The sequence below is a fragment of the Oryctolagus cuniculus genome, chromosome 7, assembly GCF_964237555.1.
Source record: "Oryctolagus cuniculus chromosome 7, mOryCun1.1, whole genome shotgun sequence".
Classification (NCBI taxonomy): Eukaryota; Metazoa; Chordata; class Mammalia; order Lagomorpha; family Leporidae; genus Oryctolagus; species Oryctolagus cuniculus.
Window position 1 is genome coordinate 15,026,656 of NC_091438.1, and position 22,237 is coordinate 15,048,892.

At 47.8% G+C, this 22,237-nt stretch overlaps 1 protein-coding gene across 6 annotated transcripts in view; it reads left to right on the plus strand.

Moving 5' to 3' along the window:
• Positions 1-16,674, plus strand: part of LOC103345895 (neuroblastoma breakpoint family member 4) — a 29,975-nt gene extending 13,301 nt beyond the window's left edge. For 4 of the 6 annotated variants that reach the window (XM_070076830.1, XM_070076833.1, XM_070076832.1 and 1 more), the window contains 11 exons: positions 1,119-1,333; positions 2,357-2,405; positions 3,239-3,453; positions 4,659-4,713; positions 4,968-5,134; positions 6,531-6,588; positions 7,716-7,762; positions 10,545-10,599; positions 10,794-10,849; positions 13,306-13,697; positions 14,649-16,673. In XM_070076830.1, the coding sequence (XP_069932931.1) occupies positions 1,119-1,333; positions 2,357-2,405; positions 3,239-3,453; positions 4,659-4,713; positions 4,968-5,134; positions 6,531-6,588; positions 7,716-7,762; positions 10,545-10,599; positions 10,794-10,849; positions 13,306-13,691 (1,303 nt within the window). In that variant the 3' untranslated portion in view covers positions 13,692-13,697; positions 14,649-16,673. Of the gene's footprint in view, positions 1-1,118; positions 1,334-2,356; positions 2,406-3,238; positions 3,454-4,658; positions 4,714-4,967; positions 5,135-6,530; positions 6,589-7,715; positions 7,763-10,544; positions 10,600-10,793; positions 10,850-13,305; positions 13,698-14,648 lie in introns of all 6 variants that reach the window. The other 2 variants (XM_070076835.1, XM_070076834.1) reach the window with 2 other exon arrangements.
• The last annotated feature ends 5,563 nt before the right edge of the window (positions 16,675-22,237 follow it).

Consider the following 22,237-nt stretch of genomic DNA (forward strand, 5'->3'; position numbering starts at 1 on the left):
AAATTCTCCCTACAGGAGAATTTAAAATGAAAATACTATTCCCTCCGCAATTACTGTTTATTTCTGTAATAAAATGGTATGAATAGATAATAAAAAAAAAGACATCATGGAGTCCATGTTGACCAAGAAGCTACATGGGGAGGCCCCTGCCAAAGCAGTCCAGGTCTGCTGAGCTGCTCAGGTAAGGCTCTCTGTGTAGGGCAGGCAGGTGGGGATGTGTGACACTAGTGGGCAGCCCAAATCAAAAACTGAGCCAGCCTGTGCCAGACAAGGGCAGAGAGTTTCAGCAAAGCCCCATGTCTCAGACGTTATGAAACAAGGAGGGAGCAGAGGAATCTGAATTCAGAGCTGCAAGTGCGGAGAGTCTGTAAGTAAGGTGTCCAGGTGGATGGGCTCCCATGGGGCCCTCCTGTTTACTCTCTCTTCTGCAACAGGAAATCCCCATGGCTGTGTTTCTGGGAATCCAGTCACCAGTTAGCTTTGGTCCTCTGTAGGTGGTGCTATGCCTGTTCTCTCTTCCTCCCATGTTCTCATGGTTCCCTTAGTGTGGAGGTGCTTTTCTGTGGTCACTCACCTCAAGATGGAGCTGCATTGGGTCTTCTCAGGGGAGGTAGAGGGGATGCTGGGCTCCTCTGATTGGTCATCTTGCAATCAATCCTCATTTCCCCTTAGTCACCATCACCTCCTGATATAGAAGACTGATGCTCAGCTTGGCCCTGCCAGACCTTCATTCTTGTTTCTTGCCATGTAACCCCTGTGTGCACCATGAATCCCAGTCACTACACTGTACACTGTGTGTCTTCCTACGTGGAAATGCCTGTGGCTGGAAGGAGGAACTGAATTAGCACCTTTATGAAGGCGAGAAAGGAAGAATCCTTGCACTGTTGATAGAACATGACCTGAATGGAATCTCAGGAATTGTGACAAGATCTTTCTCTAAAAGTGGGAGCAAGGCCTTGTGTTGCCCTTTGCTGTTCTTGGCACAGGTATTTCTCCAAACCTGAGTGGTGATGCTGGTGGAGGGCTCTATAAGGCATTGTTATGAAAATCTGTGGAAATACAGAGAGCCTAACACTCATCCCTTCCCATCTAGAACTTTCTCCATGCTTGCACCTTAGGCATTGCCGTGGCATCCTTGAAGATCAGGACCAAGAACTTTCCCAGTTACGCCCAAAGGTCCAAAGGGGGAGAAATCTAGCCCACATCCTGCAGCAGTACCTGAAGGACGTGCTCACCGTGCATGACCCTGAGACCTGTACGGGGCAGGGCTTCCGACGACTGCTCACTGAGGCTGTCCGGCTGTCAGCGTGCCTTGAGGACCTGCTAGGAGCAGGTAAGCTGGGCACAGGCTGTCATGTGAGAAGCCTCAGGGGTTCAGATGCATTCATCTCTGCCATGGGCATTTGCCTCAGCTCTTCTTGGTACTGAACATGTGTACCAGGACAAGGTCAGCACTGCTTGGGAAAAACAGATAGGGGCAGAGAAGTCTTTCAAGTTTGCAGTATCCCAAAGGTCTCCTCCCTTCCTGATTGTGGTTGGCCATTGGGGGAAGAGGCAGGGTCCATCCTCATATCAAGACCAGAAAGACCTTGTGAAGTGAGGCCACTGTTAGGCTGAACAAAGTCACTGAGCTAACTTGAATGGAAGCCTCCAGCTCTGTGCTCAGTGTGGTTTTCAAATGGTAGACAGCTGATTGCTTTCTCCATCCAGGATTTCTCTTGCCTCATTCACTAGATGGACCAAAAACTCTGGGGCAGAGCAGATGTAACCATCAAAGGTGGAAGCTGTTGCTTGTAGGTTTCCCAATAGGACAAAGGCCCTCCTCTCCCTGGGAGTGTCAGACTAGGCACTAGAGTTAGTAGAACTTCAGTGAGGAAAGCTGTTGAGAAGGGACTCATAACACAGAGAGAATTTCCTCTAATGATACAGCAGAGAAAACGTGGAGGGCCTGTGAAGGAGGGATGGAAGTCGGGTTCTTTGCTTCTTCATGACAGCTGGAGTTTCTCTGTGAGACCCATGGGAACATAGAACCCATGCCTTGGACTCCCACTAGTGGCAGGATGAGGGATAACAGGCAGAAGTCCCAGGGAAGCTTGAGAAGCTTCCAGTGATATGGGAGCAAAGGATGTTGGCCTAGTTTCAGGCAGATTCTGCCATGATTCTGATCTCCAAGTGCAGAGACACAAAGCCTAATGGACCACAAGAGAATGGTAAGGCATTTCTTTAAACACAGAACATTTGAAGTTTTTGTCCACTATTGGCCCATATGTAGATATTCATATGCACACAGAGGCCACCTTGATTGTAATGGGGGCAGTGATATTATCTGATTGGACATTTCTGAATCTGTTTACAGAAAATATTGAAGAGGAGGAAACACCAGCACAAGGACCTGTTGCTGACAGGTAATAGTGAATGATTAGGAGCTGGCAACAAATGGGTGAAGGATGCACAGGGTCTCGTAAAGAACAGAAAAGGGGCCGAGGCAGTCATGGAGTTGAGGCACACACAGAAACACAACTGCAGATTGTGTTGAGTCCTTCCTTGCCAACTAGGAAATCCCCCTGTTAAAGTAGGTGTCTGTTGTCCTGGTCCGAGTTGCTGATAGGATCCATCATGAACTCACAGCCTTAGGTGTTGCCTGCACACAAAGGGAACCTCTGTTCTCTGCTTTCTGGAAAAGGGAGGAAGATGTGCATCTGCTTTCTACAGAGTTAGCTGAAGTTCTCACCAGAGAAAACTAACAAAGAGGCAATGGGCAAAGGGGGCAGTTAGGAAGAATCCAGCCAGGTTCAACTGCAGAAAAGCACCTCTACAAAACCATGTTTGCTGTCCTGTGACTTGGTTAAGAGAAGGCCCAGAAGGTAGCACATCTCTAGAATCTGCCAAGCCCCTAGAACCTTGATCACATGGCTGCAGGACACTGAAACAACCCAACCTGAGCACAGGGTGTCAGCCCGCGTGGCTGTCAATGTGTGCTTGTGCTGTGACTGTGCCATGCAGCGACAGTGGAGGCTGCTTCCTCATTAGCTGCTGTGTATTGAGTGTGATGAGCAGAGGCTGATCTCTTCCCAGGCCCTCTCCCCCTAGGCAGCCACACGGTGTCCAGAGTGGAGGGAACAACCTCTATGCTGTCTATGACTGATCCCTTATGCACCCCATCCAAACCAGCCACCTCCTTGGTGTCTCTTCCTTCTTGGTTTAATCTCTGTCATCCTTATCCCACCTGGCTTCTCAGGGAGCTCTTGGAAGTGGATGAAATGGAAACCCCACAAAATTCACAGCAGGAAACATCTATCACTGGTGCTGTTGACCACCTGCTGAGTGACTCCTGCCTGCCTGAGGGCACTGTGCAAATGTCTCCTGATGCTGAGGACACCCACAGTGTGCTAGGTGTAGATGGGGAACACGCTTGTTCACAAAAGAAAGAAGAACCTGTCACCGTTCTCCCAGGTAGCCTCTCCATTCTTTGTACACAATGGCTCTCAGGTTGAGGGTCACTTTTGAGCACAGGCCCTGCAGACACAAGTTGGTTTCAGTCAGGGTCCAGGTTGTGGCACTGAACATAGACATCAGGAGAGTCAAGGAGCTTCCCTCCCCTCAGATGCAGTTTGTCTCACTGCACCCTAGCCTAAGGGAACATACAGAGGCCCTGTGTAGGAAGTGCCTTTCAGACACTCTAACTTAGAAATAATGCCTGCTGTCACCCACAGTGATATCATTCTGTTCTACTACTGCATCCCTGGAGTTCTAGCCCCATGCAGGCTTTTAGTAACACTTCCCATGTGTGGGCCAAGTTGTGATCCTAGTTTCCCTACTTCCATCCCTAGTCTCTATCTCCTTTAAGACAGCTTATCTTAGCTATGCAATCATCCCAAAACCAGGATATAAAGTCTTTTATACTGTACTTCCTGTACAGTTCAAAAAACATAGCTGAATCCAGGAACGTCCCTACAAAATCAATGTTCAATGTTTCTCTATAACTGCATAGATTTATTTGTGCGAGGTATTATGGAGTTCATTCAGCCTTCTTTAGAAACTCCTCTACCCTTATTCACCATGATCAGTCTGATAGGATGAGTCAGTAACATAGCAACACTCCTAGATTTTAGATACATAAATCCTAAAGGGCCTGGGGAGAGAGCTCTTGAATTGCTTGTATTGTTCCCATAGACAAGAGGGAGATTACTCATGAGGAACGCTTAGAAGAGCCAAGATTCTGTGTGGCATCAAACAGGTTTCAATTCCAGGGCATGCAGACTCCATGCATAGCTCTCTCCCAGTGTTCTACCTCCTCTCCACAGTCAGCAACCTGGGTCCTTTAATGAGAGCAGCCTGACAACTGCAGTTTGCCTCCTAGGAAGTTCTTGGGCTGTGAGCTTAGAATCCCTGAGGACCATTGCAGGCTGTTTCTAAGGGTTCTGGACAGAGGTTATTGAGATGCTGATCCAACTGTGAACAGGGAGATTTGACCCCTTGCCCAGGATGGCTCACCAAGCCCATCTCCTGATGTCAACTTAGTCCTCCTGGAGGATTTCTGTCACAGTCTCCTGTTGTCACACAAGAACAATCTGTCCCCTTGGTAGTAGTGGCCATCGGACACGCATATCTGACCAAAACCTGCTTAACCTGTTCAATCTCTCTGAATTTGTTTGCAGAAAATCAATATCACGAAGTGGAGGTACAAGAGCAAGTTGTCACATACACTTCCAGGTAACTCGGAGGCAGAGCAGACACTGTAGCATGGACTACTAGGGAATCAAAATGCTGGAGAAACTGGTCACTAGAGCCAGTTGGAACATTCAGCCAATGATGAAATGGCTCTTTTCATAACGTTCCCTTTTGCATTGTTTCCCTCTATATTCCCCCTTTGAACATCCCTCACATATTTTAACCTGTAGTCTGATGACAAAGTCACTTCTGTACCTGTGATGCATGTCTTCAGTGTCTCTGCCCTCCCATCCCAGCAGGGAGCTCCCAGAGGAGCAAGAGCGGGAAGACCCAGAGGACTCACTGGACGAGTGCTACCTCACTCCCTCGATTTTTCCGGTCGTTTCTGAGCTTGACCATTCCACGTGGAGCAGCTGGTGCTCCCTGGAGCAGCAGGACATGCTCTCTGCTCCAGATGCAAATGGTGAGTCCTCCACTGTGAGGTGATACAACCCCCTCTGCTTGCCAAGGAGCCCGCACTATCCTTGCACTCATCACTCCCACCTGACTGAGAGGGCTCCTGGACATGGGATGGTCTGAGACGTTCTCAGCATCTGTTCTTTTTCAACCAGTCTGTTGCACAGGTGTGGTTGGCCCATCCAGCCTTGCTGTCCTCCCATTCCTTGTGTGGCTTTGTCACTCAGATTCCAGTGCTCAGTCATTGCCAGAAGAATGTCACAGATGCACACCCACCTAAGCAGCACATCTCATGCTTGTCTCTGCCATCCATTCCTAATGAAGCAGACCCCTCTGCCCCCTGCAGTGTTGATCACACGAGTCATTCCCCATCCCTGTCATGTGACATTGCTTCCTGTCAGAGCCAGCAGCATGCTCGTCTCCATTGCAGTCAAGATACTCCCCCTGTTTCATTGAACCCAACCACGTTGTCTGTCCCTTCAACGTTGGCATCATTTCACCTACCACACATACAAAATGTTCTGTCATTCCTTTAGTAGTGTGTCCCCAGGCTGCAGGTCTGAGACCTGTGCTTAGAGATTCCATGAGTAGCCAAGTTTTCTCTTGTGCTGCACACATTCACTCTGATACCCAGAACTGAAAATTCACCTGTTCCACCTTTTATCTTATCCTCAATGTACAAAATATGGTAAACCACAAACTACCAAGAGAGCTTGTTTGAGAACCATGGGCACTGCACTTCCTCTCATGGAAAGGAATCACACTAGGAACCAAGCATCTCCAGAGAATATTATTTTAGATTTGATTTTACCTTATGAAAGGCAGAATTAGAGAAACAGGGAGAGAGAGAGAGAAACAGGGAGAGAGAGAGAGAGGCAACTCTTGCATACTCTGGTCTGCTCCCCACATGGCCACAATGGCATCGACTGGACCAGGCCCAGGGAGGAACTAGGAGTTTCCTCCAGGTCTCCTATGTGGGTGCAGGGCCCAAGTACTGGACCATCTTCTACTGCATTCCCAGGTGCATTAGAGGGATTTGGATCAGAAGTAGAACAGCCAGGACTTGATCCGGCATTGACATGGGATCCTGGGGTTAAAGGCAGCAGCTTTACCTGCTTGCCACAGCAACCACACTTGGGAAAATTTGTTTCATTTCTGTAGGTAATCAGGTCAGTGATTATTGGTGTGATGACTGGAGGAATAGGGAGGTTTACCTCATGTGTCAAGAAAAATGAACAAGCTAGTTCCCTCAGAAATGACCTCCACCCTCTAGACAATTCCTATCTGAGGAGTCGGCAGTGACACTGAGGATACTGGTGTGCTGTGCTAGTGCTGGACAGCGCATTGCACAGGCTTTGAGGGGATCATCCTGGATGACTGTGCCTGTTTGAATTCATTTGCAGAAAAGGAACATGACAATGATGAAATGCAAGAGGAAGCACAAGCCCTGTCACACACAAGGTGAGTCTTAGGAACCCTGGGCAGCGAGCTTAGTGCTGACCCGGGCAGACTCCAGGTCCAGAGAAGAAGAGCAGTGCCACTGTGCATCTCCCATCCATTGAGCCAACCCTGCGGCACCCCGTCAGCACTGCTGTCTGCCATCATTAGGGTACTAGTCTGGGTTTCCACTTCTCCCTACCTTTTCCACGTAGTGACCTGCAGCAGGCTGACTCCATGAAGGAGCCTCTCCAGGGATTCCTTGCCATCATTGCCTCTCTCGTGTGCAGTGAAGGGCAGGGTGCTGCTCACAGGTCTCCTCTTCTCATGAGCTTCTCTGCCCCCCATTAATCATGTAAAACAACCTGACAGAAACTAGTGCCTCAGCACTGAGAATAAGACTGACGGCTAAATCCGTGGTAGTCTCCAGTATCCCACAAGGGGAATTCATTGACTCTGCATGTAGTTTACATAAATCTGTTGAAGCCAGTTTTCATTTCCCAAATACTCATGGGTACTAGTGGACCAACTGAGAGTCATTTCTCCAGGCTGAGTCCCTAATGACCTCAAAACAGAGGAAATCCTCTGTTTCTCTCTGCTTCTGTCTCCATGCCCTGTCAATATCTCCGCTACTCACTTATCACCTCAAACCTAATACTCTTTCTCCAAGAAGATGAGAGTTCTGTTTGCCTGTTTACTTTAAAATGACTTCAAGCAGTACAAATAAGCATAAAGAAGTCTACAAGCACACATAGATTTAATATTTGGCTGTAGTTGATTCATGTGTAAATATTATATATCTACACATACTTACCATTCTAAGTGAAGGCAGTTGTGTTTCTGTTTTACCTGGCTTTCTGTTTGCCACGTGCTTCCTATGAGCACTTCATTTTTCCTCACATGAAAGCTGCCCTGTGATAACGTTCAGTTCATCTACTCCAGGTGGTCAGCAAGGAGCCTCCTCAAATGGAAGACATTGCATCCTGTCTGCACCGTTAGTAGCCAGTCTTCCCCAGATAGGGACAAAGTTGTGGGTGGCCCCTTGCTCAGCCCAGCCACTTCTGGAAGCCTCCTCTTGGAACAGCTTGGAAAGGGGCTTTCTGTTCCTTCTATGTTTCTCACCCACCTTTCCCTCCCTCCAATCTCATCAGGGAGATTCCAGAGATTGAAGATCAAGATGTCTCACAAGACTCTCACGGTACGTGTTTAACTCCTACACTTCTTCTGGAAGCTTCTGACTGGCCCCATTCTAGGAGCACCTGGTCCTCACTGGAGAAACAGCCTGTCTGCTCTGCTCTTGTTGTAGACAGTGAGTGCTCCATTGTGAACGGGAACACTCCACTGGTCTCCCAGGTGGCCTCTGTAGTCTTGGGTTGCTGCACCTGTGTTGGGTGAGACAGACCACTGTGCACTCAGGCCCTGGGCACTTATCTCAGTCTGGATGTGGCTCTTGGGTGGAGTTTGCTCATAGTCATCCAACAGGGGAATCCCTTGGCTGTCACCAGGCCCACTTTCAAGGCGCAGCTTTTGACGTCAAGACAGGGAAGGAGGGGATGGGAATGCAGGATGGCAAACACTGAGCCACCACCATTTCTCTTGGAGAGGTTTCTTGAAGAAGTCACTGTGATGTTCTTAATTTTAACAACAGTTGCAATTGTAAACAGCATCCTCCAAACTTCTCAGGCTTAAAGTTTTGGCAGTCTGTACAATGTTTCCTTAGTTATCTGACACTAGGTATCCTTGGTTGGCAGACTCTGTTTTCTCTGAAGCAGCTTGGTGCTAACCACAGCAGTCCAGTCCCGCACCTGTGTCCATGGTGTGGTTTTCATCTTCTGCTTTACAGCACTGATTTGTGCTCATATGAGGTCTGTAGTTTTAATCCAGTGTCTAAACTCGGCATTTTTTTCTCCTGTAAAGCCTCCATAATCTTGCACCAGGACAGGAATCTATTCAGTATCTGAGTGAGGCTGAGGGGTCCCTCACGTCATCACAGGCAGAGTGCCTCTTGTTGAGTAGGAGCCTTGAAGTATTGCTTCATGGGGGGGGAGGCAGAGAAAAAGTCCAATTTCCTTGAATCTGATCTTCAATGAGGTTTTACACTTTCTCTCAGCAAGAATCACTCATCAAATCATTCAGTAGGAAAATCACGAAATCCTGATGCCCTTCCGTGTTTCTCAATGTTCTGCAGTAGAATTGGCAATGACAGTTGTCCCCCCAGTGCTATAGATCAGCAGGCACCTTTTCTTGGTGAGACCATGCGCTTTTCCTCTGTACAGATGTACAGAGATGTGCAGAGTCATCCCAGGACACAGCGATTCACACCCAGCTATGAAGGCCACTCTCATGGGCATCTGTGCTGTGCTAGACCCTGTGCCATCCTGATCCATGCAACCCTTACTGGACCTCTCCTGGTGGAGATTCTGTCCCCACCTTGGGGAGAGGATCCTGAGGCTCAACAAGGTCACTCTCCCAGGTCACCCCACCTTGTGTGCATTGCAATCAGAGACCACTCCTTGGCCTACCCCTTGTCTGTAGGCTCAGTCCACTTGTTTTCAGCAGACATGCCAGCGAGGTGGCTGCTATGGGTACTCACACTTAAAACTTTTCTTCTGTAACAAATTGTGTTGAGAGAATTTCAAATATCAGTAGAAAAGTTCTGGTCTGCAAACAAGAACTTCTAAAGGCCCTGCACAACATCTCCCACTAGGAAGGCATCGGTGTGCTTCGTCCCTGAGCAGGGTCAGCACCTCATTGAGGTTCTCAGATAGAACTCCAGCTCAGGAGTGCCCCATGGCCTGAGAGTTCCTGGTCTCTCCCCTCGGACTTTTTGCACTCAGTGTCCCAGTGAGGCATGCCCATCTCCATTTCTGTCCAAAATGGTTGCTGTTTCACAGAACAGAGTTCCCTGGATGAACGTTTCTAGGCTCCAGTTGTGCCTGGGATGTCTGACTGCAAGCATACAGGAGCTGCTTATGCTCAGAAAGCCAGAGCAGATTGGTGGGCAGTTTATGTACAGAATGATCCCTTTTGAGAGTTGGTAAACCTTTATCTCTGTCCCTGGTGACTGCTCTGTCCTTGTACTCCTATCCCCACTAGGATGAGTGAAGTCATTGCTACGTGCCAGACCTACAGACTTGTGGCTATAGACTCAAAATCCTGAATTGAGCTGTAAGCAGGAGTTAGAATTCATGATTGTTTATTTGTTATGGAACAGAGCTGTGACCATTTCACAGCAAGCTCAGCAGCATGTGCCCCGGTGGTGTTTGCTCCCTCCTGGTGGGAACCTTGGAGGATCACTGTCGCCACTTGCTTACTTTTTCTTCAATGCCAATCCTCAGCTCTGCCCTTTGACATCCATGCTTATCCAGGCCACAGCATCCATATAGGCATCTCTGTCGTTCATGTTCTCAATGGCGTTTCCATTGGAAGATGAATTGACTAGGGAAGAGTTCATCCAGAAATACATGCTCTTGAATTGCTTGTATTGTTCCCATAGACAAGAGGGAGATTATTCATGAGCAACTCTTAGAAGAGCCAAGATTCTGTGTGGCATCAAACAGGTTTCAATTCCAGGGCATCAGACTCCATGCATAGCTCTCTCCCAGTGTTCTACCTCCTCTCCACAGTCAGCAACCTGGGTCCTTTAATGAGAGCAGCCAGATGACTGCAGTTTGCCTCCTAGGAAGTTCTTGGGCTGTGAGCTTAGAATCCCTGAGGACCATTGCAGGCTGTTTCTAAGGGTTCTGGACAGAGGTTATTGAGATGCTGATCCAACTGTGAGCAGGGAGATTTGACCCCTTGCCCAGGATGGCTCACCAAGCCCATCTCCTGAGTCGACTTAGTCCTCCTGGAGGACTTCTGTCACAGTCTCCTGTTCTCACATGAGAACAATCTGTCCCCTTGATAGTAGTGGCCATCGGTAACCCATATCTGACCTAAAACCTGCTTAACCTGTTCAATCTCTCTGAATTTGTTTGCAGAAAATCAATATCACGAAGTGGAGGTACCAGAGAAAACTGTCACATACACTTCCAGGTAACTTGGAGGCAGAGCAAACAGTGTAGCATGGACTACTACGGAATTGGTAGCCAGTCTTCCCCAGATAGGGACAAAGTTGTGGGTGGCCCCTTGCTCAGCCCAGCCACTTCTGGAAGCCTCCTCTTTGGAACAGCTTGTAAAGGGGCTTTCTGTTCCCTTTCTGTTTCTCACCCACCTTTCCCTCCCTCCAGTCTCATCAGGGAGATTCCAGAGATTGAAGATCAAGATGTCTCACAAGACTCTCACGGTACGCGTTTGACTCCTACACTTCTTCCGGAAGCTTCTGACTGGTCCCATTCTAGGAGCACCTGGTCCTCACTGGAGAAACAGCCTGTCTGCTCTGCTCTTGTTGTAGACAGTGAGTGCTCCATTGTGAACGGGAACACTCCACTGGTCTCCCAGGTGGCCTCTGTAGTCTTGGGTTGCTACACCTGTGTTGAGTGAGACAGACCACTGTGCACTCAGGCCCTGGGGACTTATCTCAGTCTGGATGTGGCTTTTGGGTGGAGTTTGTTCATAGTCATCCAACGGGGGAATCCCTTGGCTGTCACCAGGCCCACTTTCAAGGTGCAGCTTTTGACGTCAAGATAGGGAAGGAGGGAATGGGAAGGCATGATGGCAAACACTGAGCCACCACCATCTCTCTTGGAGAGGCTTCTTTAACAAGTCACTGTGATGTTCTTAATTTTAACAACAGTTGCAATTGTAAACAGCATCCTCCAAACTTCTCAGGCTTAAAGCTTTGGCAGTCTGTATGATGTTTCCTTAGTTATCTGATACTAGGTATCCTTGGTTGGCAGATTCTCTGTTTTCTCTGAAGCAGCTTGGTGCTAACCACAGCAGTCCAGTCCCGCACCTGTGTCCATGGTGTGGTTTTCATCTTCTGCTTTACAGCACTGATTTGTGCTCATATGAGGTCTGTAGTTTTAATCCAGTGTCTAAACTCAGCATTTTATTCTCATGCAAAGCTTCCATAACCTTGCACCACGACAGGAATCTATTCAGTATCTGAGTGAGGCTGAGGGGTCCCTCACGTCATCACAGGCAGAGTGCCTCTTGTTGAGTAGGAGCCTTGGAGTATGCCTTCATGGGGGGAGGCAGAGAAAAAGTCCAATTTCCTTGAATCTGAGCTTCAATGAACTTTTACACTTTCTCTCAGGAGGAATCTTTAGGGTTTGAGGCACCTTCACTCATCAAATCATTCTGTAGGAAAATCACGAAATCCTGATGCCCTTCCCTGTTTCTCAGTGTTCTGGAGTAGAATTGGCAATGACAGTTGTCCCCCCAGTGCTATAGATCAGCAGGCACCTTTTCTTGGTGAGACCATGCGCTTTTCCTCTGTACAGATGTACAGAGATGTGCAGAGTCATCCCAGGACACAGCGATTCACACCCAGCTATGAAGGCCACTCTCATGGGCATCTGTGCTGTGCTAGACCCTGTGCCATCCTGATCCATGCAACCCTCACTGGACCTCTCCTGGTGGAGATTCTGTCCCCACCTTGGGGAGAGGATCCTGAGGCTCAACAAGGTCACTCTCCCAGGTCACCCCACCTTGTGTGCATTGCAATCAGAGACCACTCCTTGGCCTACCCCTTGTCTGTAGGCTCAGTCCACTTGTTTTCAGCAGACATGCCAGCAATGTGGCTGCTATGGGTACTCACACTTAAAACTTTTCTTCTGTAACAAATTGTGTTGAGAGAATTTCAAATATCAGTAGAAAAGTTCTGGTCTGCAAACAAGAACTTCTAAAGGCCCTGCACAACATCTCCCACTAGGAAGGCATCGGTGTGCTTCGTCCCTGAGCAGGGTCCACACCTCATTGAGGTGCTCCAGATAGAACTCCAGCTCAGCATTGCCCCATGGCCTGAGAGTTCCTGGTCTCTCCCCTCGGGCTTTTTTCACTCAGTGTCCCAGTGAGGCCTTGAACTTGTCTTTGCCACAGACTAGTGCTTGTGTGGCTTTGTCTCAGAAACACCCAGTGCCAGGGCTGGGAAGTCATGAGGAAGCAGGCAAGTGCACAACACTGCCTCAGGAGGGAGATGTGTGTGCTAGGCCAAAGCAATGCCTTACCTCCCACCTGGGATTTCTTCCTGACTTTTGTGTTTCACCTTAGCTTGTCTCTCCATTCTTCAGGTGCCTGTAACTAGGTTCCCACTTCAACTGACCAGAAAATGATGGCCACATCATGTATATTATTATCTATATGACAGACACTGAAGGCATATATCCTATGAATCGATGTGCTTGGTGTTTGTTCAGCAAAGCATGTGCATGTATGAAATGCATGTGTTCTTGTGCTAGATGTGTCCATTCCAGCTGTTAGTGGTCCCCTGTCCTTGTCTCTCATTACAATGCCCTCCAGGTTAGATGATCCTGCTCCATCCCCCCAAACCTTCAACAGATATCCAGTGTGGTTTCTGTGCCTTAAAAGCTTAAGAGCTGTGTGTTTTATTAGTTCAACTTTGTTGAATATTGTGATCATCTGAGCCATGTTTATTACTTTTGCCTAGTGATAAATTATCAGTGAGTATGTATAAAATCAACCCAAATGAAAACATTTTAGTGTCTGTGCAGATTTCATCTCCCACTTCAGACAAGACTGTCCAGGGCCCCTTTCCTTACTTGTTGTCCCTCTGCTGCAGGCCTGACTGCCAGAGAGAGAGCATGAATACCAATCCTGATGGCTGTGGTTCTATTTCAGAACTGAGTTTTGTTGCTGCCCCTGAGAGGAAGACCCGTTCCCAGCTGGAGGGAGGTCCTCACAAAGATCCCATCACCAGCAAGAGTGAGAGTCATAGCATCAGCCCCAGTGATGTCCCAAGTACCCCAAAAGAAAATGTTATCAAAGGAAAACAGAAGCCCAGGAAATGCAAACTGGCCTGCCGGTTCCCTGGCCTGGAGATGAAGGGAAAACCACAGCCCACAGAGAGGAAGATTGCGTGCCGATTCCCTGGCCAGGAGATGAAGGGAAAACCACAGCCCATGGAGTGCCACCTCGCATGGAGATTCCCTGACCAGGAGATGAAGGAAAAACCACAGACCAACATGTGGGCACTGACCTTCAGATTCCTGGGCCTTCACGCCTAGACAGAGGTAATCCTGTGTGTGTGTCTTAGATGTACTTGTTCCTTCTTACACTGGGAACAGATTATAGCTCATTTCTGTTTGTTCAGATAGGGTAGAACTGTAACCTCTCTGTTTGGATCAATAATTGGAAATAGAAGATACAGTAAGAAATCCTTGTCATGTAGAAACCTGACCCACAAAATAGAATACCTCCCCTCATAATCAAGTTAAAATGTTTACAGTTGAACTTCTCTCCCTAAAACATGCTGTTCACCATCCACTCACTTGATTGCAAGCCCTCTATTGGGTTGAGAAATATACATTGAACAATCACATTTTATCTAATCTTGTTCCTAGGCCAATTTCCAATGCGGATTCTTAGGTCTCATTCTCCAATGTTTGTCCTTCCCTCTGACCGGTATACAAACAGGATATTCTCAAAAAGAAAATTTCTTAGGGGAACTGAAAAAAATGGGGAAACTCTAGGATGACTAAAGAGTGCCTGTTTTAAAGTTAATGTTCCCTTCAGAGTCGAGTGAGTGAGCTATTAGGCACACAGCAGAATGGTCCTAGGTGTAACTAGATGTGGAATCATCTTCAGAGAAACTTGGTGTCTGTTCTATTGACATGAGTTGTGCTGTGGTTACACTCCCGGCTCTCTTTGCTTACTGCAGAAAACTAATCCATTTCTAATGCACCAGAGAGCAGGAGGAATTGGGGTGACATCACCCACTCCTGGTTAGGAGAGGCCAAGGGCCCTGGTTCCCCAGCACTGCAGAGCTTGGCTGGAGTTCAGGGCAGGACTCTGCTCATTTGGCTGCCACTTCCCTCTCAGCAGCCCAGGGCTCCCCTTCAGCCAGTCTCCCCACTGGAGCTGAGTTTGCCTGGCCTCTGCCCCACTGCGGCCCAGATACAGGCTCAGCTCTCACCTGGACCTGACCCAGCTCTCCTTTGATTTTTCTTCTCTCCCTCTTTCAGATCCCAAGTACAGTTGGAAGTACAGAACAGTATTGCTGATTGTAACATCCCCACCTCTTCCAAACATCTACCACAGGAGCTCCACTTCAACAGCAACCAGAACACCAAGAACGCAATTTCAACACCATGAACTGTCCTCGGCTATTTTTATCCACTAGCCTGCTTCCCTGAGAGCTGGCACAGTCTTCAACTCCAATCCGAGTAAACACCTAAGGAGACCCAGGCCTGACTGCACAGCTGCTCTGGAGAGAACACAACCTGGCTCCTCTCCAACTGCCTCCTGTAGAGATCTGAGGTCAGGAGGAGCTGGAAGCAAACAGCATAGGACTCTGGGCACACACTGCCTTTGGATGGGGCGAGCTCAGTGTGGGCAGTGTCAGAGACACAGCACCCTGCACACAAGGCTGCATGTGAGCAGAGGAGAGGATAGGACTCTGCAGGACATGGACCCTGACCCAGACAGCTGGCCCTCTCCTTCACACAGCCAGCATCCGCATAGAGGACAGCAGGAGGAGGAGACTTTGGGGCTCAAAAGGACAGGAAGGGTCTCTTTCCTCCTTTTGAACCCCAACCATCTCCCCCTTCTGCTGTCTTCCATGATGGGAACGCTGACTGTGTGAAGGCGCAGGCCAGGTGTCTGGCTCGGGGTCTGCATCCTGAGGATCTCTGATGCTTTCCTCAATTTTACACTCAGCCTCACTCTTTGGCCAAGCACCTGATGCAGGGAGTGCCGTGTGCTCCCTCCCACACCCCCGCAGGAGGCAGAGAACATCTTGTGTGCCCATCAGGTCCCCTGACCCTGGCATCGGTCAGTTGGTGAAAGCTGTCTGTTGATCTGTACATCCTAAAGATGCGCTCCTTCCTCTGTATCCTAACAACTGTGGAGAAGGTGACCCCTCAGAGCCTGAGCAAAAAGGGAGTGAGCAGCAGCCCTGGCGGAGGTCCAGTCATCAACCCAGGAGGTGGCTGTCGATGGGCGTGATAACAGCAAGTTCATGGTGATGAATGCAGCAGTGTGGCCAGAAGGGGCCAGGTGGGTGAGGTGGACTGAGCCTGCATCAAGGAACCAGACACCTCTCTGAACACTCCTCTCTCCACGTCCAGAGTCAGGCAGCACAGATGCGGGCAGGACCTTGTCATGGGGACGCTCATCTCCTACAGCTGCTGGTCCTGCCAACTCCACTCAGTGTTGCAGGAGAACTGGGGGCTCCTGATGCAGGATGTGGGCCAAGGCATCCAGAGCCCCAGCAAACAGCAAGGCCGTGTTCCTGCCGGCCTGAGGCAGCTGCAGGACAAGGAGCGGCCATATGCCTGTCCCCACCCCGACATGGAAAACCAAGTCCTCGCAGATTCTGGATGCCCACTGCTTAGTAGTTGTTCCTGGTCAATGAACAAACCGAGCCAATGGCACCGCTGCCCTGTGGTGGACCTGTTTCTCACAGCTACCATTCTTACTTCCACTGTCTGTCATACCTGTGATGACACAATTGTTTTCCTTTCATGAAAATTGGGATCCTAGGGAGGGAATTATGTTTCCACCTGAGTGTGCCTCCTCTCAGTGTAACAGCTGCCTTAGACATCCTGTCAGCACATCTTGGGCTCCTAAAATCTACAACTTCTCATTAAGATATCGCTGTCCAGGCCCAGAAGTGTCTCCAGTGTCCAGGAGTGTAACTGGAATCTCAAAAATTTTGATTCAGAACCCAATATGTATTCCCTGTTTTAGTTAAGTGTTTTTAAAAAGAAAAATTCCAAAAAAAATAAAAAAATTAAAAAGTAAAAAAAAAAATTAAATGAAAATAGAAAAGAAAAATGGTACTGCATTGTTTTTTAAAAAGGAAAAAGATTTAAAAAAATAAAAATTTAAAAACTGTTAAAAATTTAAAAAGAAAAAATTAGAAAAATGTCATTTAAGTGTTTTTGAAAGTAAAATACTGAAAAATTAAAATTAAAAATGTTAAAAACTTTAAAAACAGTAAAAAACAAAAAATAGGAAAATACTAATAGGAAAATTAAAATGCCACTTCATTTTAGTAACTTTTTAAATAGGAAAAAGTAAGATATATATAAAAATTAATTTTTTTTTAAAATTTAAACTCAGCAAAAAAAGTAAAATTCCATTTCAGTTCAGTGTTTTTGTAAATACAAAAATGCTAAAAAATTTTAAATTTAAAACTGATTATACTTTACAAATGACAAAAGAGAAAAACAATTATTCAGAATAAGTGTAAAATGTCATTCCTATTCACTGTTTCATTTAACGGAGAAAATGCCAAATAATTACAATTTAACAACTTTGCAAAAGTTTAAAACTTCAAACAAAAAAAGCAATACTAAGGAAACAACGTACAATGCCATTTCAGTTAGTTATTTTTCTAAATAAGAAAATGCTAAAAAGAAATGAAAAAATTTCAAAACAAGAAGAAATTACTAAGAAGAAAAAAAATAAATGCCGCTTCAGTAAAATGCCACAATGCAACAACAACAAAAAAATAAACATTGTTTTTTTGCTTTGTTTGACAACTCAAATTGGTTTAAAACAACTGACCACTGATGATGACAAGTTATTCAGTACCTCCAGAACAAACTGCCAGGTAATTTATGCCAAGAGACAAATCAGCAGTCATCTAGGTTTTACCTTGGATACCACTTCCACCATCCCTAACTTCGGTGAAAATCTCTGCAGAAATTCTACAAACTCTTTGCTGATTTTGAGACCTGCTTTTACTTTTGTTCTGTATAAAAATCATACACTTTGGATAATAAAATTTCAGAGTTGAAATAAAAAACTTTGGAGAGTGCTGCTTGGAAGATGTATAAATATCCTGTTTGAAAATGGCCTTCCTTTAACAGTTTTACCATGCGTTAACCATTCATGCCTGTGTCAGTTATTATACTCAAGTTTAATACTAGATTTCTAATAGAATTCTTCCTGAAGACTGGATCTTGGCATTCTGTAGTTCAAAAGCATTTTCACCCCAACATGGAATGTTATTGCAAATATCCTGTTAGCCCATACCATTGAATTTTTTTCTCTATCACTTGGATTTTTTAATTGCAGTGTTATAATATATTACATCTCATATTGGGTGTGCTGATGTTTTACCCTTGTATCTCTCTCTCTCTCTCTCTCTCTCTCTCTCTCTCTCTCTCTCTCTTTATTTATATATGAAGTAGACTGCTTTTCACAAGCTATAGTAGAGAGCCGGATCAGAAGAGGAACAGCCAGGTCTTGAACCAGAGTCCACATGGGAAGCAGGCACTGTAGGTGGAGGCGTTGCCCACTGTACCACAGTGCCAGAACCAAGTTTACCAATTTTTAAAGCGATTGGTTTATTTATCTGCAAGGCAAACATAAGAGAGAGGGAGAGCTACATAGAATGAAACACAAACACACAGAGATGTTCCGTCTGATTCATGTCTCAAATGCCTGTGGTAGCCATGGCTAAACCAGGCTGAAGTAAGGAATCCAACAGCTTAAGCCATCTGTGCCTCCCATTACTACAGGAAATATGGCTTAGAAGCAGCTGGGTCTTGAACCAGGCACTCTGACATGGATGCCGCTGTCATACTGATGGCTTTACCCAGGGTCCCACGATGTCAGCACCTGCCTTCTTTAGAAAAAAAAAAAAAACAAGTTTATTGAAAAGCAGCATTACAGTGAAGAGGCAGAGGATGAACAGTGGGAGCAAAGGGAGAGGGAGGTGGTGGTGCTGGGGTGGAGAGAGAGAGAGAAATACCTTCCACCTACTGGTTCACTCCCCTAATGCCTGCAAATTCAGGAAAAACCTCCTGGCTGCCTTGAATGTTTCCATTCCTGCACTTGGGACTCCAGGCCAGAATCAAAGTGTCTCTCCTGGAAGGCCAGCCATCTGCCAGCAGGTCTTGGGACTTCCTACCTACATGACCACATGACAGAGTGCCTTATCCCATGATGCCCTTGGGATCCAGGGGACCACAAGTGCAGATTCCATTCGCAGTGATTTTGAAAATTGAAAAAGAATGCATCTGTACTGTCCATATACCATCTTTTTCCCCTTGAATTCTTCTACACACAGTATACCATTTATGTCGTAGTGTCTTTAGGTATTATAAGATATCTAGGGACAACTGAAAACATATGGGAGAATATTTGGTCCAATGCAAATGCTACCCATTTATGTACAGGACTTTAGCAATGGTGACTTTAGTGCCTGCAAGTGATCCCAGACCCCATCTGACACAGAGCTTCATGGACAACTGTCCATATTCCATAAGTCCTCGCAGGGTCTCACCAGACACAGAGTATTGTCCTGAGACTTGAGGTCCAGGTCTAATGAATCCTGCAAGGACGGAAGCAGCTTTGCCCCTGGGGAACAGGTCCCCACTGGAGGCGTTTTCAGATGCACACTGAGCTATGGATGGGAATGGGGATTCTGGTGAGGTCAGCAGTGGAAATGAGGAATAGATGTGATTGAAGACCAGGAACAAGGTGAACCTTTTTTGTAAGAGGCAGGGAACTTGGTTTCTGTCATTTTTCTAGAAGGTATAACTTGCCAGGAATGAAACTGGACAATAAATGGAGGTGAATTCTCAGCAAAGTGCTGATTCAGGGGCTTGCCTTCTGGCAGTGTTTCAAAAGAATTTATTTGAAAGGGAGAGATACAGACATACTGGGAGAGAGATTGTCAGCTGCTGGGTCAATCCCCAATAGCTAGGGCAGGGTCAGGCCAAAGCCAGGAGCCAGGAGCTTCTTCCAGATGTGTGTGGGGTCCAAGCAAGTGGTCCAACTTCCGCTTAATTTCCAGGCACCTTAGCATGGAGTTGAATAAGAAGTGGAGCAGCTTGGACTTGAACTGGTGCCCATACGTGATGCTGACACTGCAGGTGGGGACTTAGGCTTCTATGTCACAGCACTGGCCAATGGCCATCTGACTCTTTATAGTAACGTCCAAAAAGAGAATTTAATTTCTGGGAATTCTGAACAAAAAGAAACTAGAATTTGAAGATTTGGAAAGTTGAGTCTGTCCATATTACAACAAATGAAATGTGTTCTGGAAGAGAACACCAGGGTGTGGCTAGACTGTGCCTTGAAAAAGATGCATGTATGACATGGACAGAATCTGCAGGTTTCACCAAGGGTGAGCGGATGGTGTTGAAATGAAAGTGGGCTGACGGCCTTCCTGGATGGAATGGACGGAGTAATGCAGGGTGTCAGTTGACAACATGCAGTTTTTGTCAAGAAGAATGAAGGTGACCCTGATGGGGATTCCAAGATAATCAGGGCTCCTGCACCTGTTACCCAGGCTGACAGGCAAGACAGAAGCCATGGGACACTGCACTGACCAGCAGTAGAGGCTCTGGAAATGTTTGGGATAATGCTGCCACCCTCCTGGGCCCAGATGGCAGAGTTTGAACCAAAGAGAATTATCATGGAGAGGCAGAGACAGAGAGAAAGCCTTCCAATCACTGGTTCACTTCCCAATTGGAAACCATGGCCAGAGCTGGGCCAATCTGAAGCCATAAACCAGTAGTTTTTTCTGTGTCTCCCACATGAGTGCAGGAGCCCAAGGACTTGGACCATCTTCTACTGCCTTCCCAGGCCACAGCAGAGAGCTGGATCAGAGGAGGAGCAACCAGGACTCAAACAGGTGTCCGTATAGGATGCTGCCATTCCAGGTGAATGCTTAGGCTAGTAAACCACTGCTCCATCACAGAAGGGATGAGACACAGAGAGTACTGCCACCCTCTGTTTCAGTCCTAGAATGTGTGCAACTGCCTGGCTGGACTGGGGCTAAAGTCAGGAGCAGGGAATTCAATCCAGGTTTCCCTGTGTGGGTGGCAGGAACCCAAGTACTTGATATTCTGGGGACAGGTTGTTCACAGACATGTGTGGGCACCTTTGGGGTTGTACTTCTACTTGTCTGCAGAAGGCCTCCTGCAGAGTTGGCTACCTCAGGCTGTTTTGTCCAACCAAGGACATGCTGTTGCCAAACCCCTTCCCATGTGTGATGAATGTCCTGCGTTCTGAACACTGAGGGCCCCACACCTGCTTTCTCAGTTTCCCTGGTGCCACCGCATAGGAAGACCTCCATGGACTGGCCATTCTGAAACAGTGACACCAGCTTTTGATGTGAAAGGAGAGACCCAAGGAGCAGGCACTGGGAAAATTCATGCTGGCTCCTGTAACATAATTCTAGCCCATCTCAAGATCCTCACAGTGTCCAGGGACAGCAACCCTGTCCACGGGCAGTGTCTAGTTCCTAGGGCCAGTGGTGCACCTGTGCAGCCCAGGGTCTGTCACTCAGGGTGGGCTCAAGTGTCCTCCAATTGGGGGCTGCAGTGCCTGCTGGTCTGTGTGAGTGCACTCATGCCTTCCTCCTGTCTCCAGTGCCGGGTGCACTGGGTCCCTGAAGATCCTCTGGACAATGGCTGTCGCCTTCACACAGTGGATTTCAGACAAGCTCAGCCAGACTCCAGTTCTGTTCCTGCCTAGCAAGAAAGAGAGGGAAGAGGCCAGCGGTTCTCTCTGAGGCAGCTGTGTGCTGAGGGCTCTTCCCGGGCCTCCAGGATTCTCCTGATGAGCATGCCCCTCCCTCCCCCTCTGCACTCCAGGACAGCCACAGAGACACAGGGACTCCATGCCTGCTGTCAGCTGGGTTTCCCCTCCCCCATCCCTCTCCAGGCCCCAGGTCTAACCCAGTCCTGGAGGCCACAGGAAAACAACAGGAAAAGCACACTATGTTGCATTTTCAAAGCACCCAGCCCTAGCAACCTCCATGAAACTCTGGGAAGCTGAGCTTCCCTGTGGGGCACTTGGGGTCACTCCTCCAACTTCTGAGAGGGCTCTCCGGACAGCAGCAGCTGAGATGAGTAGGTAGAGGTGGCTCCCAAAGGGCGGGTTTGCACCCTGGACCTCACAGGGACGTCTGCACCCTGTACATCAGGTCCCCTTGTAATGCCCTGAGAACATGTAGCAGGCTCTTTTTTTAGAGAACTTTGATTCTTTTTTTATTTATTTATTATAATTTTTTTGACAGGCAGAGTGGACAGTGAGGGAGTGAAAGAGACAGAGAAAGGTCTTCCTTATCCGTTGGTTCGCCCCGCAATGGCCACTGCGGCCGGTGCACCGCGCTGATCTGATACCAGGTGCCAGGTGCTTCCTCCTGGTCTCCCATGTGGGTGCAGGGCCCAAGCACTTGGGCCATCCTCCACTGCCTTCCCGGGCCACAGCAGAGAGCTGGACTGGAAGAGGAGCGACTGGGACAGAATCCCCACCCCGACCTGGCCTAGAACGCGGGGTGCTGGCACCGAAAGTGGAGGATTAGCCTAGTGAGCTGCGGCGCCGGCCATAGCAGGCTTTTAAATACAGCCTCCAGCAGGTTCCTCATTCATGGCTCCACCCTGCCTCTGCACTGTGCTCTGTGCCTGCGTCTTTAACAACACTGATGACGGAGCCCGCACAGGGCGGTGCAGTGGGTTAAGTCCCCACGTGTGATCCCAACTCCCCAGTCAACGCATGTAACAGGGAAATAAAGGGACCCATGCTGTGGTTTATGACACTGGTGACTGGGGTCAGGGACTAATCACTTCTTAATACATTTCCGTGA